Source organism: Melozone crissalis, unplaced genomic scaffold (assembly GCF_028551555.1).
Source record: "Melozone crissalis strain CALT ecotype California unplaced genomic scaffold, PUWL_Pcris_2 ptg000081l_1, whole genome shotgun sequence".
NCBI lineage: Eukaryota > Metazoa > Chordata > Aves > Passeriformes > Passerellidae > Melozone > Melozone crissalis.
The window spans coordinates 12136042-12154643 of NW_026535858.1; the positions used below are offsets into that span (position 1 = coordinate 12136042).

At 38.6% G+C, this 18602-nt stretch overlaps 1 protein-coding gene across 29 annotated transcripts in view; it reads left to right on the forward strand.

The window, feature by feature from the left end:
• The window catches only part of NRXN1 (neurexin 1), a 680932-nt gene that overhangs the window by 314423 nt on the left and 347907 nt on the right, over positions 1-18602 (forward strand). For all 29 annotated transcript variants that reach the window (XM_054290267.1, XM_054290270.1, XM_054290287.1 and 26 more), the window contains 2 exons: positions 4491-4872; positions 5415-5605. In XM_054290267.1, coding sequence (XP_054146242.1) covers positions 4491-4872; positions 5415-5605 — 573 coding nt within the window. The remainder of the gene's footprint in view (positions 1-4490; positions 4873-5414; positions 5606-18602) is intronic.

Genomic DNA, 18602 nt, shown 5'->3' on the forward strand with positions numbered 1-18602 from the left:
AAAACAATAAAAAAAAAAAAAAAAAAAAAACCAGAAGTTAAATTACTTTGAGAGAAACATGGGTTTTTTTTTCCTTTTTACTGGGTAAGATTCAAAATTCATGTTATGCATCTTAGAATGCTGCTACAAGAAGTGTATTATTACACTTGCTATTTATGTTGCTCTAAGGCTGCTATTGAAATTAATGAAAACCTTCGTGCTGACTTAAATGAATGTTTTTATACAGTAATTGGAGAGAAGTGATTTAGTACATCACTAATGAGAAGGCAAGCAAAATGCTTTTGGCAACACATTGTTAGGGCTAAACTCTAAGCCACTGCTGGAAGAAAGAATTTAATAAACATTTGAAGGATATTCTACTGTGATTTGAATCTTGCATCAGCTGTCCTCAATAATTATATATTAGGCAGCATGTTTTTCTCAAATACTTAAATAGCAGTTGGGGTGGGAGAAAAAAAAATGGCAGGCATGCTAGCAGATGATAGAAATGTGTTTTTGTATTTATATTATCAGAAATGTGATTAGAGAACACATTTATTTTGCCCTCTACAAGACAATGTTCACATGCATGTTGTCTGGCTTCTGGCCCTGATTCCTTGCACAGCAGAATGTGCCTAAATTTTTTGTTAGCTATTTAAAATTATCTTTTGGTTTTGTGTAGCATTAGACAACTTTTATCATTGGTTCTAAGCTTTGTTAAAATGGTAACAACTTAAATGTTTTGCCTTTTTTTTTTTTTTAAGAGGAGTGTAACTTCTTTAATAATCCCTTTTCACCTCAACAGAACACTGAGGGTCTTGTCACTGGTAGGAAAATAATTCATATAGTTGCAAGAACATATTTTCTAGAATCAGAAATTACCAATATATCTTCCAGCACTGAAGTCTGTGTATGTTATGATGCCTAGGGTCATTTTCTCAAGAATACAGATGGCCTTAATAATTTATTTTCTTTTTGATAATATAGGAGGAAGTGTAACAAAAAATATTATAATCTTGCTGCTTCAACTGCTACTCAAGGCAGATTGTAATATAGAGAAAATAGTATAGATCAAAATCCAGTGCAAGATCCAAATGCACAATTCCTGAGCTCCTCATGTCAGATTTCTAATTTACAAATACTGCAGCTTACATAACCTGGGTCCAGCTTTCTGGTGCAACATTTGTATTCTCTCCACAACCCAGTATGTACATCCAAAAATGGCCAGTTGACTTGAATTCCCTCTCAGTTCTTCAAGCTGGAACTTGTCTGCATTTGCATAGTGCACAAATGTTTAATGTCATTAATCCAAAAGGAGGAACTCATCCCAATATTTTGGAGGAAAAAAGACATCCTATAATTCCTAAACTCCTTGTAGGAATCTGTGCAGCTAATCTTTGGCCTCCTCCACCAGTGAGGAGGAAAATGCTGTATGAGAAGAAACAGAGGGAACTTTAAATATGGGCAATCTGTTAGTTCCATGAATGTCACTTTTCCTCCAAAGTAAATCTTTGTTGCTGTGTAAGTGGTGAGAAATTTTGTTTCATTTTATTTTTAGGGGGTGGGGTTATTTGGGGTTTTTTTCAACACCAAGTGTTTTAAAAGCCTTTACAAGTTTAAATTTCAAATGTGTCTAATAGAATTTAATGTGTAGCAGCTTTGAATTTCTTGAAAGCATAGCGAAAACATTGCCTTATGGGATCAAAATATGCTTGTTCTAAACTGCTTCGAACTTTTCTTCAGATGTTCCAACAATCAGAAATTTGGTTAAAATACAACCCATTAATTTTTCATGTGAAAAGTTATTATCGTTTTATGAGGAGAATAAGGAAGTAAGCTGACTTCCTGCTAAAAATCCCAGCTTTCTCCTTCCACATGTTGTTTTCCTTTTTTGATTCCATTTCCTGTGCCATGTAGGAAAGAATTCCCATCAGATCCAGAAAACTTAAGCTGCAGGAAAATCTATTAAATAATTCAGCCTGACTTTCTAATTTTTACAGATTTTAAAATACCACTGGTTCATTTGTGAGTTGTGCTTGGTCCTCTTTGACAAATGCATGATGTGTGCATGGATACATAATATAATTCAGTCATAACTAGCTTTCTTTAGAAGCCATGCAAGTGGTTTTGAAGAAGTTACTCATCACAGAAGAGTTGAAATATTTCCAGCCCTAATAAGTCTTGTTTTCTAAGATTGTATAGAAAATAAAAATTATTGGAAATTGACTAAATTTGGGTAACAGAATAGCCTATGATTATGAACAGGAATTCAATTGCCCCTTTGCATGATGTTTTTCCTGAAACCTGACAAACTTAAAAAAAAAAAAAAAAAAAAAAACCAAAAAACAACCAAAACCAGACCAAATAAAAAAAAAAAAAAGCCACCAACAAATCCCCAATCACTCAATCTTGTAAGTACAAACTACATTCTTTTTTACTTCGTTGCTGCATTTACAAAGCCTGTGGAGAATTATGTGAAATCTCAAGTCCTGTTTGCATGTTTGTACAACTGAAATGTTGGGATGTGAGCCCCGATTCTGGAACTTTTTATTACTATGCTCAAGAAAAAAATACATTTAATGTAGTAGGGATATTGTGCTAGAGGCCAAAGCTTGGTGGATTTTTGCCATGACATTATTGGAATGCCATCTGAAGGGATACAAGACTGGAATATATAATGTTCCTCTCTGAAACCTGATCCTCATCTCTTTGGCTGTGATCCAACATACAGCTCTTGTCCCAGCAAAAATTACACATTTGCCATTTTTCAAGACAGCTCCCTGACTCATTACTGCATGGAAGAACCACTTTTGCTTAATACATTCAGAACTGATGTTTAGAAACAAGAACATCAAGGCTGCCCCTGGGGTTTAAGGTGCTCAGCCCTGTGAGTGCAGGTGGTGTTCAATGACAAGTTCTCCTACAGAACTCATCCCAAAGCTAAGTAAGCTACTTGTAAATATTTATCATAAATTATTAGAGCAATTTTTGTGCCTGAATGGCATTAAAACTTACAGAGCTATTTTCCCTGTAACTTCACTGATGCCTGTACTTGTATCTCAGTGCTGCGGCTTAACCTGCTCGTGAATTCATCTCCCTGGGCAAAATCTCAGATATTGACATTTCTCTTTCCCTTGTCTTTTCCCTGTCACACACATGTCCACAGACACTTGCTTATGACACCTATAGAGGTACAGCTGCGTCAGCCTCCTCCAGGCTTTGTGCACCACTTCTGACATGTCCAGCCTGGGGCAGTGCTCATACTCTCTCTTGGAATAGAATATTTGGGGATGGACAGAGGGAACTTGGCTTGTCAACAGCTTTGCCACTGTGAGAATTTGTATTAGAGCAGTTTCATGCCAGTATTTATTCCAGCCTGACTAGTTCTGCTCTTCACTTTCTCTGTATTCCACAAGAGACATGAAACAGCTAAGGAAATGGGGAACTTGCAAAATGGTTTGCAAAAGGTACATTAAGTGGTGAAATTCATTAGTAATAAGAAGGTGTTTTTCCGCACAATGTGACCATGAATCAGCCCTGTGAAAATAGTGCCCTACTTCTTTAAAATAAGCATGGAAAAAAAATTGGTGTTCTGTCAGAAAAAGGAACTCTTCAGTGAACACAGTTTTGATGTGCTGGGTAAGGTATTTAATAACTAGCTTAAAAACTTACCTGACCTGTATGCAGTGTACTCTGGCAGTGCTGATCCTTTCCTCCAGATTAGCTTTGCAGTCAGCAGATTTCAGGCTTCTTGCTCTGCAGTGGTCCAGGCATTGCAGAGGGAACTCAAAGGCAGCTGTGGGGTTTGTTTTGGCCACCTTTCCAATGTAAGCAAGTACCTTGTTGGTTCCAGGATTACAGAACACTGGTATGTGCTCTTCCTGCAGGCTTTCTGCTCTGGCCATCCCTTGGGCTCTGCCCCTTCTCCCATGGTTTATCCCCATGGTGCAAAGCCAGTTTCTTTCAAGCCGCTCTCCACCCTTGCCACACAGGGCTTTTTGCAGCAGGGCTGGCATTAATGTACCCAAGACAGCTGAAACAGGAATCCTTCCTACTGCTAGTCTAGTCATGCACATTGAAGCAAAACACATGGAATAAAATCCCTCAAGCTGTTCTGTTTCTCTTTCATGAGACTCTGGTATTGTTGGTTTAGCTCTGAGATTGGCCTTTGTGTTCCTCATGTTAAGTAATTGCACTTGCTTATAGTGAAACCCCACATCTGGTTAGGTGTAACTAAAGTGAGGGATTTTGTTGGCAGTTTAATGTACTCTGGTAAACTGTTTCAGTTTAGAAATTTTTCTGTTGGCCTTATCCAACTGCACTGAACGCTTTGGAAAGGATTCTGGATTTACCAGTAATTAGGATCAATTTGGGAGAATTCCCTTTGGAGACAACAATTGGCCTTGCACATTCTGAAGAGAGTGGAAATGATGCAGATGCTTAATCACATGATGTGCTCTTTGACCTCCCCTTTCAGACACTAACACGTGTTTTCTTGTTGCTGTTTAAAGGTCAAATGGCTGGAGATCACACACGGCTGGAGTTCCACAACATAGAAACAGGAATAATAACAGAACGGCGCTACCTGTCTTCTGTGCCTTCTAATTTTATTGGGCATCTGCAGAGTCTCACATTTAATGGCATGGCATACATTGACTTATGTAAAAATGGAGACATCGATTATTGTGAGCTAAATGCAAGATTCGGGTTCAGGAACATCATAGCAGACCCTGTAACCTTTAAAACAAAAGCAAGTTATGTTGCACTGGCCACGCTACAAGCGTACACATCTATGCACCTTTTTTTCCAGTTCAAAACCACCTCCCTGGATGGATTGATACTTTTTAACAGTGGCGATGGAAATGATTTCATTGTGGTTGAATTAGTGAAAGGGTATGTATGGATTAGCGTAACAGCAAAACCAGTCCATTCAAAATGTGTGTGCAGGAGGAATACACGGGATATTTTAGGATGCAAATATTTTATTTTTTTGATTCTGACTGGATAGATGTGATGGATAAATGTTTCTTCCTGTTGAACTTCATGTGCTTTATTGTGACTCTTTCTTTCAGATGAAGCTAGATGGCTGAAATGTATGAAAGTAAATAATAGGTATAACTTCTCTGGTGCTTACCACAAAGAAGTGCTAGTTTGTAGCCTCCCTCTTGTTCTCTCTCTCTACGTATGTATGCATGTCTTGGTACATGGAGTACTCGTTGCTTTCCAGAAACTTGGGACTGCACCTCAACTCATCCAAAAGAGTGGCAATTTCTCGGGATCACAGTTGCTTCCCCATCTGGCATTCATTGTTGTCCTCTGGTTTAGCCAGCACTGCTGAGGAGCACAAGCAAATAGAAAATATTAGACACATTAATTATTGTCCCCTTGCTATGTAAAGAAAAAGGAAACTTTTCCAATTTTTTCTCTTTTCCCAGGTATTTACACTATGTGTTTGACTTGGGAAACGGTGCCAACCTCATCAAGGGAAGTTCTAATAAACCTCTGAATGACAACCAGTGGCATAATGTCATGATATCAAGGGATACCAACAACCTACACACTGTAAAGATTGACACTAAAATCACAACACAGAGCACAGCAGGAGCCAGAAATCTAGATCTAAAAAGTAAGTACGGTGATTCTTGTATTATCTACAATGAGGGCCATTACAGAATCATAAACAGAATAAATCACAGTACTGTATAATTGTGTAATATTGTATGAAACCTTTTGTTTTATAATAATCAGTATGATCACATGAGGTTACATCACCTTAACCTGACAATGCCCAGTTTAGAATTACTTCTGCACAGGTAGGTACAACTTTAAACATGTGAAGATCCCATGGGAATTAAAAAAAAAAAAAAAAGGTGGGACGTTATAATAACACAAAGTAGCCCATATAAACCAAAATATAATTGAGTCACTAAAGGAGGCTTATAATGTCTCTGTAAAAAGCTTGACTTTTGCATGAACATAGGTTATAAAAGTAGCATAACCTACTCATCTAAATGAGTATGTAATGTGTAATGCATCATAATTTCAATGGCAGGTGGGGTAAACTTTGTTACCAGCACCAAACCTACATGTTATAAATCCAGCTAAATTCTTAAGATCTATTTTTTATAAACATATGTATATTTTAAAATACATGATAATAATGAGTTCTATGGATGGGTTTTTGAAAAACTAATTTGCATCTGAGGAAAATATCTCTTTTGATAGGATGTATAGGTGTACTTTTAAAATAATGACTAACTAATCAGGCATAAGAATATATGTCCTGGTCCTGGGGGAAAGTAGTGTGTATTTTACCATTCTTTAAAAAGGCTCTTGGCAGGAAAACTGAAATTTCATAACAGTCAAAGAAATATGGTATTTCAAAAGCCAGGATGTTCAAAGTAGATATTAATATTCCATCAAGAGCTTATTCCTTGCTGAATTTTCTTTTAACTGCCTCTGAGTCACAGATAATGAGCTGACCTTGGTAATTATGCTGGATTTTGTGATATTTTACATGTTTGCCTCACTTGAAAGTGCTATTAAGATTGTAAGAACGACTGTGAAAACAGTATCCTGATATGTCATAATCTTCAATAAGAGATTCTTCTATTTAAAAACCCTGGCATTTCTGATAAAGCTTTTTGGGTGGCTCACACTCCATTCCTAAAGTAGCATTTGAAATTTGTTCCACTCTATTTCTTGGGTTTGCATTCTTTTAAGCAACATCGATTTTCTTATTGATACAGTTTAATATTTCAACATTGTTTTTGATGCTGTAGAAAAAGCATCACACATGTTCCTTGACATTCTTAAGATGGCCAGTACTAATTATGCATATTTGTATGTCTTTAATATGTTTGCCTCTTTTCCTAGTAGCTAAATCAGGCATGAGTAGGGAAAAAAAAATAACAAAAAAAAAGGCAATCCTGTTATGAGCTGATAATTAACACAGCCATTTTATTCGACGTATTTTTCAAAGCGATTGTGGTGGGTCCTTGGTGCCGTGGTTTATTTAAGGAAAGGCGCTCAGGCTCTCTCCATGTGCTCGCTGAAGGCACTAGAGAGCGCTGTGATCTCACCAAAGCATCTGCCAGCGCTCAGCAAAAACAAGCAGCCTGCAAAACCCAACATCCCCGAACATCCCTGAGCATCCCTTTGTGTGCGGCACTTTGAAAATGCTGCTTTCGCCTTACGCTTTTGAAGTAAAACCGTATCCATTCTAACCTTGAATTCCTTCGGAATTAAAAAAAAAATAAAGGAATGAGGAGCACAAAAAGAGAAGCCATACTGAGATTTGAAGCGAGTGAGGTGAATTGTGTTAGGTGATTTTCTATAATTTGCCACCCAGGGAATGTGGCTAGTGAAAGAATAACAAGCCTGACGTGTTCAGTGCAGGAATATATAGCAAACACCTCTCTAAAACTGGTCTAGCACATACAGGTCCTCAACATCTGTCTTCTCTTAATAGTACGCCTCAGTTTATTTTATTGTTTTAAATGTATTATACTATATTTTTCTCAGCCAGCTTCCTTTAAATATGGCAGAATGTATATAATGAGAATTGTGGTTGAATTTGGGAGGGGATTCAAGATGATACTTTTTAACCAGCAGGCTAAAAGGGAGGAAAAAAAATCACCTTTCATTATTGTTTTTCCTTCCTTAATATTTAGTAGAAATTATCTACTGTAGTTGCTTCTTTTCTATTTTATATCTGTGTTTCTTGCAATGGCATGTTTCTGTTGTGCTAGAAACCCTCCATATACTTTCCTGATATAAATAGTTACAGTTAATTCGTTGTCCTGTACAATGCAACAAAGAAAATGCAAAATCACACTTCCTGCTATCAATAGTGTATTGATATCAGTTGCATCTGTTTAACCAGATATCAATAGTTATCACTATATCTGCTTAACCAGAGTTATCATTAGGAAAAATATAATTGTGTGCAGATAGTATGAAACCTGCAACCATTCTGAGTAATTGTAGAGTTACCAGATTTCTGATTTTGAAATCCAAGCTCATCCTAGAAAAAGAAACCTACTATATGTGGGTTTTTGCAAATACACAGTGAATTCAGCACAAAGATAAGACACAGATTGTGTTGTTGAGCCTGCACAGCATGGAAGTTGTCTGGGAGAGCAGACAGCTGCCATAAAAGTATGGGAGAGAATTTCCAATATATGTTTCCTTTTGGGTGTAGGATTTGGCTGACTAACACAGAAAGTTCATTATCACACACATCAGTTCCCTGCATAACCTCTGGTAAAATTTCAGCAGCTACCTGTGGAAACACATATATTATATTACATCCTGCAGCCTAATTATTGCTGTAATTAGATGGGTAAATTATAAATTGGGGACAAATAAATGAGTGAAAATAATTCTGCGTTTGGATTCCAAGAACTGTGTTATTTTTCCTCACAGGGAAAATTAGCAAAGTGTGCTGAGGTGCAGTTCTAGCAATAACCCGTAAAGACAAATGAGTCTGAACAGCAAAAGCAGTGCAGCCTGCCAGCACAGTTACACAGCAAATTTCCTTTCATTTATTTCATGAGCAGATTCTCTGTCCTGCTCTCAGGACAGCTCAGATGGTTGGCATGGCTGCAGCTCAAGGCTTGAAAAAGTTGGGTGGAGGGGAATTCTTGCTTGTTGTACTTGATGCTGTGCTCTGATGTTCTGAGTAGCCTCAAAGGGCACAGGAAAAAACAAGAGAAAATTATTTATTTGATGGAGTGACTACATTGGTGGACAAGGGAAAGATTACAGATGTCATTTATCTGGACTTCTGTAAAGCCTTTGACACAGTTAGCCACAACATCCTTTTTCCCAAAACTGGAGAGAGGTGGATTTAATGATGGATAAGAAAGTGGTTGGACAGTTGCATCCAGTGGTGATCAGCAGTTCAAAGTCCTGATGGACAGCACTGACAAGTGGTGTCTCCCAGGGGTCCTTGTTGGCACCAGTGTTATTAAATACCATTGTTATTGACATAGAGAGGGGCATTGAGTGCACCCTCAGCATATTCACTGATGACACCAAGCTGGGTGGTGTGGTTGAGGACAGGATGCCATCCAGAGGGACCTGGACAAGCTGGAGAAGTGGGCCCATTGTGCTCTCGTGAGGTTTAATAGGACCAGGAGCAGGTGCTGCACCTGGGATGGGTCAAACCCTGGTGTCAGCACAGGCTGGGGATGAACAGATCAAGAGCAGCCCTGCCCTGAAGGACTTGGGGGTGCTGGTGGATGGGGGCTGGATGTGACCTGGTGTTGGGATCTCATGCTGGTCAGAGTGACCCTGAGAGAAGTTTCAAAGTCTCTTTTTCCAGCCCAGCGCTTGAAGAAGGAATCAGGGCTCTTCATTTCTCAGTCTCAAGGTTGTTCATTGTATCTTATCTATAAAAAATTTTCTTCTGCCCTGCCGAGGTCCATCCAGCAGGACAGTTCCAGGCACTCTGCCTGCCCCCGGGGCAGTGTTATGTCTTTATACTGAAAACTACACATACAATGTTTACAATTATTTTCCAATAACTATCACCCATGTTAGACAGTGAGCTTCTACTCTAAACCAATCTGTAAGTGCCAACATCACAGCAGAAGGTGGAGGCCAAGAAGAAGGAGGAGAAAGGCTGGACAGGCCCAGAGCCCTCCATCTTGCCTCCTGAACCCCCATTCCAGAAACCCCAAAATCTACTTTTCCACCCCGTGATAACTTCACTAGTATTCTACCTAAACTGTTGTGGCTTGCTGATTTTCATACAAGGTTGGCAATTTGCTCCACAGGTCATAATCAAAACCACAGGGGCATTCTGGGCTCTGTGCCAGGGTCTCTGAGCCCCCTGGCAGGGGCCTGGGCTGCTCAGGACAGCCAGAGGGATGTCCTGGGTGCTGACAACCTGGCTACGTGTGCTGCAGCCCAGAGAGCCAAACGTGTCCTGGGCTGTGTCAGGGCAGGCAGGGGATTCTGCCCCTCTGCTCTGCCCTGCTGGGATCCCAGCTGGAATATTGCATCCAGCCGTGGGCTCCAGCACAGGAGGGACAGGGAGCTGCTGGAGCCAGGCCAGAGGAGGCCACCAAGATGATCCAAGGGGTGGAGCACCTCTGCTGTGAGGAAAGGCTGAGAGGGTTGGGATTGCTCAGTCTGGAAAGGAAAAGGCTTTGAGGTGACAATTTTTGGCTTCCAGTTCCTGAAGGAAGCCTGGAAAAAAGCTGGAGAGGGACTTTTTTACAAGGGCCTGTAGTGACAAGATAAGGGGGAATGGCTTCAAACTGAAAGAGTAGATTTAGGTTAGATATAAGGAAGAAAGTCTTCCCTGTGAGGTTGGTGAGCCACTGGCACAGGTTGCCCAGAGAAGCTGTGGATGCCCCATCCCTAGAAATGTTTAAGGCCAGGTTGGATGGGGCTTTGAGCAACCTGGTCTAGTGCAAGATATCCCTGCCCATGGCAAAGGGGTTGGAAAAGAATGACCTTTAAGGTCCATTCCAACACAAACCATTTTGTGATCCTTGCTCCTCTCTGTTGCCAAAGAGATGTTGTCTCCCCGTTTCAGGCTGTGAGTTTTACAATGTCTATAATGTCTCTTCCCTCTCCACATTTTTTTTTTTTTCAGTGTGGCATGGGAAACTGTAGTTCTGTCAGAAATTATTTTATTTTATAAGTACTTGAAGATGCATGATCTGCTTCCGAGGAGGAGGACATCCTCAAGCACACTTTATATCCACTTACCTAGCAGGGTTTAATCTTCCTCTTGCTTCGCTCCTACACATATAGGCAGTATTTTAATCCCCAGAGCTTTCACACACTTTTTTAAACAGCAGGCTAAAAACCCCTGCAAAATTCAATCAGAATTCCCTTGGCATACCCATCAGAAAATTAAAATATTTTAGCATTTTAATTGTTTATAAATTGAAATTAGAAGCTAAGATATTGTACTCTTACCAAACAAGAAGGTAAAGACTGCTGCAGTTACTTTAAATGGAACAATAAGTAGTTACAAACTTTTATATGAGTTGGTAGTTTCAGTACTTCAGTATCCAATCCAATTTTAAACTTTACAGATCACAGAATATATTCACAGATATGCTGTATCCTCTGAGATGATCTGCAGTCATCCTAATCTCGATATTATTGGGCTAACTTATATATATTTTTAGAAGGAAATCACCATTCTGGAAAAAGCCCTGCACAGCTCAGCATTTATGGGTTAACTTTTGCTGCCTGTGCATCATTTCATTTGTCAAGACCTGCTTTTTTGAACTGACATTCATAATTTCAACTTGTCTCACTGTCATCATCTTTCATGTGGCCTTCCCAAATGTCAGTTTTAGAGCCCATTGTCAGTCATATGTTATTCCTGGGCTGTTATATCACTGCATCCTCAAAAAATGCTATTCATATTAGAGCACACATCAGAATCAGCCTACTTGGATTAAAATAACCTGTCTAGATCTCTTGTTGTGTGTTTTACTTTTATTTCTGTATCTCTTCACTGGCTCCTAGCTTCCTTTATTCTTTTGAGATAGGGCCGTTGCTTCTGTCTATGTTTGCTTTTCCATTTGCTGTTTTGTCCAATACTGTGAAAACAGACTAGACTGAAGCACCTGAAAGAAAAGTAGTTCTATTAATTTGTGGTATCACCACTGATTTTGCAAATGCATCAAATTAGAGTTCTTCAATGTGCGTAAAGATTTGCTTGGCAATTAATTCATCCTTGTAAACTTTGAATGCAATTAACTAAATTATCAGTATATCTACTAGCCTGGCATATTCATTGATGATTTGCAATAGTCCCTTAATCTATTGATATTTCATTTGCCTGTCAAAGCAGGTTATTCATGCTGCACTAAATTAATCTTGATCATAATGAGGAATTCCTGTTTCAGCAGTGGAAATTGAAGTTGTTTTAATTTCATGTAATATTTCTCTGTGTTGTTTTATACTGAGGCAGTTATTATTGTTGCCTCATTATATGATTTTTTCTCTACATTGCAAGGTCTCCATCAACAGCAGTGATCCTTTATATTTTTATCACTAGAGAAACAAAGCTTTTAGAAGCACAGAAACATTGTACAAATGAGCAAGTATTAATGCTTAAATTTCTCAAATAACCATGCCTGAGCTAAATGTAATGACCTTGCCAGTGGGCTGTGAATTCTTCATGCAGAAATAATGTTCTGTTCGAAAATACAGAGTTCCAAATACTGTCAACAGCAAATAGATCTTCCCAGTGTGACCTATTGGAGTAGACAATGGCAAATGCAGCTGTTGTCTTCATAATAGTGAAGGAAAGCAAACTCTGTACAGAGAAAAACAAGGGACTTAAAGCTCTTCTTTGGATCTTCCTATGTAGCAAAGTTCTAGGAGTAGACAACAATAGGTCATTGGACAACCTGGTCCAATGGGAATTCCTTTATCCTCCTTTTTTTACCACTTTTCACACGCTGCTTCTAAACAATGCCGTCTACCAGGTTGTGAAAATAATTTTGATAGTGCTAAGCCTTCAGAAATTATATCCAGATTACAAAAATTATAAAATGGGGTAAAAAAATTGAAACTCTATTCCAGTAGTTCTAGATTAAATAAAGATATTCTGGAGCTTGTCCTATGAAGTCAGTAACAATGCAATAGTTCAACAGATCAGTTCATGTTGAAAGGGTTTTTATTTTCTGCCTCTTTCCCCCTGTTCTTCTCAGTGTTTCATACATATACAACTGGATAGATTTGCTCTCATTCCTACAGCTGTTTGACATGCAGGTTATTCCTGCTGGTAATTGTAGAATTTCTTTCAAGCTTTTCTGGAACACCAAGTAAAAGTTATGTTAAGAATTATACAGGAAGCATAGATGCGCTTAAAACTTACCAAAACCTCAGCATATTTAGTATAAATATGCATCCACTGCATCCTAGCCCCCCACAGATACACAGAGTGAAGAAGCACATCCTAAATTTGCTTTAAAATGTGCTGCTGTGAACCCTCATTAACCTTGGTATTTTAACTGAGCAATCCTTTTTGCAAAAGGGCAGCTCCATGGAATATCCTCAGAGTCTGAATGTGATTGTCTTGATCAAAAGAAATCTCATAGAAAAATTACTCTCTGCCAGCCTGCATTCCAAATGAGAGTGTTCAGCATCTCAGCTGGTTGGTAGCTTTATGTGGAGCTCTAGCCAAAGGAAGAATTTTGCAGATGATGATCTCTGAGGTCTAGTAGATCTGTTGGAAAGAGGAATTCTTCACTATTTCAGGAGCAAGCTCTGCTATAAGAGCATGTGTTGGCTGATAAAGCAGAGAATGAAAAAATTAGAGCAGGAGGAAGGGAGATCTGAATATACTATGCCATGCAAATGCCAGCTTTGTTAGATTCTGTCTATTTTTGAGGTGTGTGCAATCTCCAGAAGTGGTCAGAACAGGAAAGAAATGAAGGACATTTGATGTGCTTGAATGGCTCACCTCTGCACCACAGCCACCCCCTGATGCAGAGTAATTGGCCCAGCATTGATTATGTGGGAGATGGATTGCCACGCACATTTATATGGCAATTAGATTTTATTATTTACCATTTAACATGCATCACCAACTTTCCTCACAGTCCATTGCACAAGCAGACTGCTTTGGTTTTACATCTGTTTAATCTTTTTCAATGCCAGTGCTCTTCATCTAGTCTTTAGTGGGGGTAAAAACAAGCAAAGAGAAATAGAGCAACTGGGACTCTGAGGAATATTATTGTCAGGAAAATGTTAAATGTTTTTATGTGACTGTTTCTTGTGAGGAAAATAATTGCTTTTGAGAACAGAATTGTTGGGGAAATTGTGGCTTTGAACCTGGAGAAGTCTTCAGATGTGAACACTTCTTGAATACCTCCTTTTGTCTATTCAGTGCTTATCTCCTGAGGATGTTGTTTGTGGTTGCTGTTTCTCACACCCCAGCACTCTCTATGGCACAGCTTTACTTGCCTGTGAAACATGGGCACATTTGTGTAATCCCTGAGCAGCTCTAAACTGGGTTAAAAATTGTAATAAGAATGAAATCTGAGCACCGAGAGGTGGGAGCAGAATTGGACAGCACACCCAAAAGAGCATAAGGAAAAGTTTCTTGGCAGAAGAATATTTGTGAAACTGTGGACAGTCTTCAATGTAGTTCTGTGTAGTGTGATGGAATCAGGAGATTGGAGGTGGAGCAGCACCTGTATCTCCACTGTGGACTGCCATGGGAATTGGTGACAAGTGAAAACTGAAGGATGCTGTTCCTGGTGCACCTAAAAACTGTAAATTCTTTCTGGTACTTCTTAATTCTCCTTGCCTTTTTTTTTTTTTTTTTTTTTCTGTCAGTGTGGACTGTAGGGCAGTAGAAAGAACAGTAAAGTATCACTCAAAGGAAGAAATATCTTCCAAGTTCAATTCTCTTGACAAATAACTACAATATGCACTATTGTGCCAATGAGAGTGCCTAAAGAAAACTCACAATGTCAGCATTTCATTGCTGGTGATTTCTTTTTTTTTTTTTTTCTTTTCCTAATACATTTAATGGTGTATTCAGGCAAGATACTGAAAGCAGTGTAGAATTGGGGTGAAAAGATCAGTTTCTATATTCCTTCCCAAAAGAGTGACTTGCTAACCTAGAAATTCTTCTTTATTTTTTTCCTTTTCATTTGCCTGTAAACATTTTGCCTTGTTTGGTTATCAGTATAGGGAATGTGAAAGATGAAAGCCACCACCTGTCACATCATAAAGCAGCCTCTTGCCTGAAGTATTTGAAAGGACAGATAACTCAGCAGAGCCTGGGCAAGTAAACTAGCCACCTTTTCCCTCCTTAGGTGAGAGAGGGTCTAAAAGTGATAGAATTCATCACTCCAATAGGAAAAATATTTGAAAAGACTATTTTTCTTAAAACAACAAAAAAAAAATCACATCAAAACCAAAATACATCAACCACAAATCAATACTGAAGCTACAGAACGGACTCTTTGAAGTGAGTAAGTGGACATAAAACACTAAGGTTACGTTTTCATGTTCTTGCCTCAAGTGCCCTGCCTTGCAAGTGGTAGACAAAATCCAGTAATGCTTTGCTCTAGCAGCAAGCAGGCCTGCGAATGCACAGCAAAGTGCATATTCTGTGCTGCAAAGGGGGTTTGAAAAGCCATATGCTGGAGCGTATGCGCTGCAGAAGCTGTGTGGATGCAGCATTTAAGCCTTTGTCAACAGTTCTTGTGTTTATTAGTGGGCTATGATCACAGCAGGCTTCTTGGTTTATGGGGGAAAAAAAAAGAGCAATTATGTCTCATGAATGTTTTTTTAAGGAGCAAACATTTTTTTGATATGGAACAAAGAGCAAATGTTTACTCGGGATTGATGAAGGTGAGGAGAGACTCTGGAATGACCACTCACCTACCATTCAGGCTCAGTTCCTTTTCTAAAGTGTGTGCTGAAATTTGAAGTAAAATCTCCACTGTTCTCTGCCTATTGCACAAAATAAATGTGCAAAAGGTGATTTTGTACACTGAGGAGGTGAGAAGGTCATCAGGGCCAAGTAGGCTCCCATATTTCAGTGGGTGTCAAAGACATCTGAAAGCCTACCTGACATTTCCATTTGAGACAACAGCCCTTGTCTGGTGACCAGACACCAGAACAGGTTTCTGTTCTTTTAGCCAGTGCATATTCAGCTTGTGTAGAGCAATTTGTTTTCACAATTCAGTTGCCCTAAAGATACCATAAGTTGGGATTGTGTGGGTTTTCCGGGGATGAGTTCCACCATGAAGTTTGTAGTGCAATTATTAAGATACTACAAAGTGATTTCTATTGATGTGGTAAGAGCAGCTCATCTGTTTTAGGAGGGACTGGAATAAAGAGAACACATTTTTTTCTTTTGAGATTGAACTTTCCCTATGGCATTTCTCAGTCTTTGCAGTCCTCCTTTGTCTTTGCCTGCCTGAGGGAAGAAGCTGTTTTATGCTTGATCATTTTGAACTAGCATATTTGGAGAAAAGTGTGCCTGACACCTTGGCTTCACCACAGCCAGATGTTCCTTTTTATTTTTGTGTGTCATATGAAGGAATTGTGGAGATGCCTGCTGTGTTTTCAGAATCCACCACGGTATGCCAGGGCCATCCATCTCCTTCCTGGGGAGTAACAGCACCCTAGTACACCACAGAAGCACTCTCAATCCTAGCCATGGTAGTGATTTAGTGCAATGTGACATTAGACACATGACAAAGCAACTCCTTCCAAAAGGAAAGATAAATTAGGACAACAGCTGAAAGTACTTTTAAAACCAGCAGCACAACAAGAGATTGGGGGAGACAATGTGTGCTCTTGGAGAGCATGATGCATTTGAAGATATTCCAGAGACATTGTCTTTATGAATTATGAAAAAGTCAAGCCACAATTCCTTACACTGTTGTGTTTACTCCTTTTTTTGTTTTTTTTTTTTTTTAGTCATACATGGGGCCATATTTGAATGGTTTTTCTTTCTTGTCAGCAAAGGTGCTCAAGAAATGAACACCAGATATGTACACAAAGCACTCAGATTTAGGAGAGTAAACAAGTCCAACTATGTTCTGTCTAAACTACTTGTTGCCTGATGTCATAAATCTTCTGTATCAAACTGCTGCTGGTTTGTTAAGGGGTCCAGGTGCACCAGTCACACCTGAGCAGCATTCTTATGTTGTTACCATCATAAACACATGGAAAACAATTCCCTCTCTACTTATGTTTGAAGACAATGGTAGCTGTTACATGAAGTTAATGGTTTTTGCCAACCAGCATATATCATGTAAGAATTCTCAAGAATGGAGAAAAGGAGAAAAATCAGTGAAGTGACCTGTCAGCAATCTCACTAGTGCCAGATAATAACACTTAATAATTGCTGTTAGCTGGTCAGAAAATAGAACAGCATCTTCAGTCTTTGTTTCACATTTCTTTGGTTTAGCATTTGCAAAGTTCTTATTTTGAAGAAATGCAGAGGCTTGGGATAAAAAAAGCTGAGCTATTACAGGAGGACTTGGCATTTGTTTTACCAACAGTTGTGTGTGACTCACTGTTGTGTGGTGTTCTGTGTGCTTTTGCATAAGTGTGATTCCAATAATGAATACATTGAGAACTCGGGTTAATTTATTAGCTAGCAATTTGTTTCTGTGTTAAATTTACTTGTTGTTAAAGCACAAATCAGCTCTAAATCAGGAAAGAGATTAATAGGTGTAAATAGGGAAGATCCTGTGGGAATAACTGAGGATCTGCAGTACCTGTAAAAGATGCAGATTAAACCCACTAAAATCTTCTCTTTAGGAGTTCTTATGGCATAACTGAGCAGTGCCATCATTGCCAGGAGAAGGTCTAGCTCTCAAAGTGCTGATTCCTCTGGCCTGCCATGCACACCTTTTTTTTCCTTTTTTTTTCTTTTTGCCTCAGAAAAACAAAGGGAGGAGACAATCCTCCCGCTCCGAAAAAAAAAAAAAAAAAAAAAAAAAAAAAGATATATCTGTGCACTGTCTCTGAATATAAGGAAAAAGAGGAAAGTTGTGAGATCTGCTCTCAAGTAAATTGTAAATTGCTTTATTTGAGGCTTTTCTAGTGATCTGAAGGAAATCTTGGGTCACTCTATTACCTCACCTCTTTCTTTCCTACCTGCCACTTTGCCTATGACAATTGGCATATATTTTATGTAAATTTGCCATTTTCCTTTAGAAATTAAAGAAAATCAGGATTAATATGAGAAAAATAAGATGTTTTCAGGGACACATTTAAAAATCAAGCTGAACTTTACAAGATAACATGTACAAGGAAGGCAGCAGCTGAACTTTAGTTCCAGAAATGATGGTTTCACATTTTCAGTGGGTAGCAGTGTAGCATTAGTGTTGCATTTAGGCTCCAGCCAGTTTACACAGTGTCATAAGCTTGTACTATTGATCTGATGAACTGTGGTACCTTTCTTCATGAAATAACTTGTGTGTGATTCACACCTGTCAGTGGGCAGCTGCACAACAAGGGATTTGCTCTGGAGTAAAATTTCCAGTAGTGAAGCTGTACTTACATAAGAAGTGAGAAAAAGAAAACCCGGGAATTTGTACTGCACTATGCTGATTCCTCTGATGTCTTTTAGTAGGAGCAGGGAAAATCTTTTATCTTTTCTGAATATCTGTCATCACATGTTTGAGGTAAAATTTAATTAACAATATTTTCTGCAATCCTGTCTTGCCTGAAAGTCTAATATGGATTGAGTTTTTTTTGGAAACCATATCTTCATCGAGACGAACATGAAAGTAGCATGTGATTAACTAAAATAAAAGTAACAATGCAAACATTTTGTGATGGCAGATAAAGATGGAAGATTTCTTTTTTTTTTTAATTAACTAACTTTAAAACAAAAATAAAAATCTGATATTTAATTCCAGAGCTTTGCAAAATTTTGTGTCTGAGAGAAAGTGCTTTTCATGCCAGCAGCAGCAAACTCAAAACACATATGGTATTAAACATTTGATATTAAATCTGGGAAGATTACCTCATAGTCATAAAAATACTTTTATATACTTTATAAAAGGTGAAGTCTAATAGTCAGTATGGCTGTTCAATGCATAAGATATGTATTTGTGTATTAGGTGTGAACCACATGCACATTTGATTTGGAAAAGCAG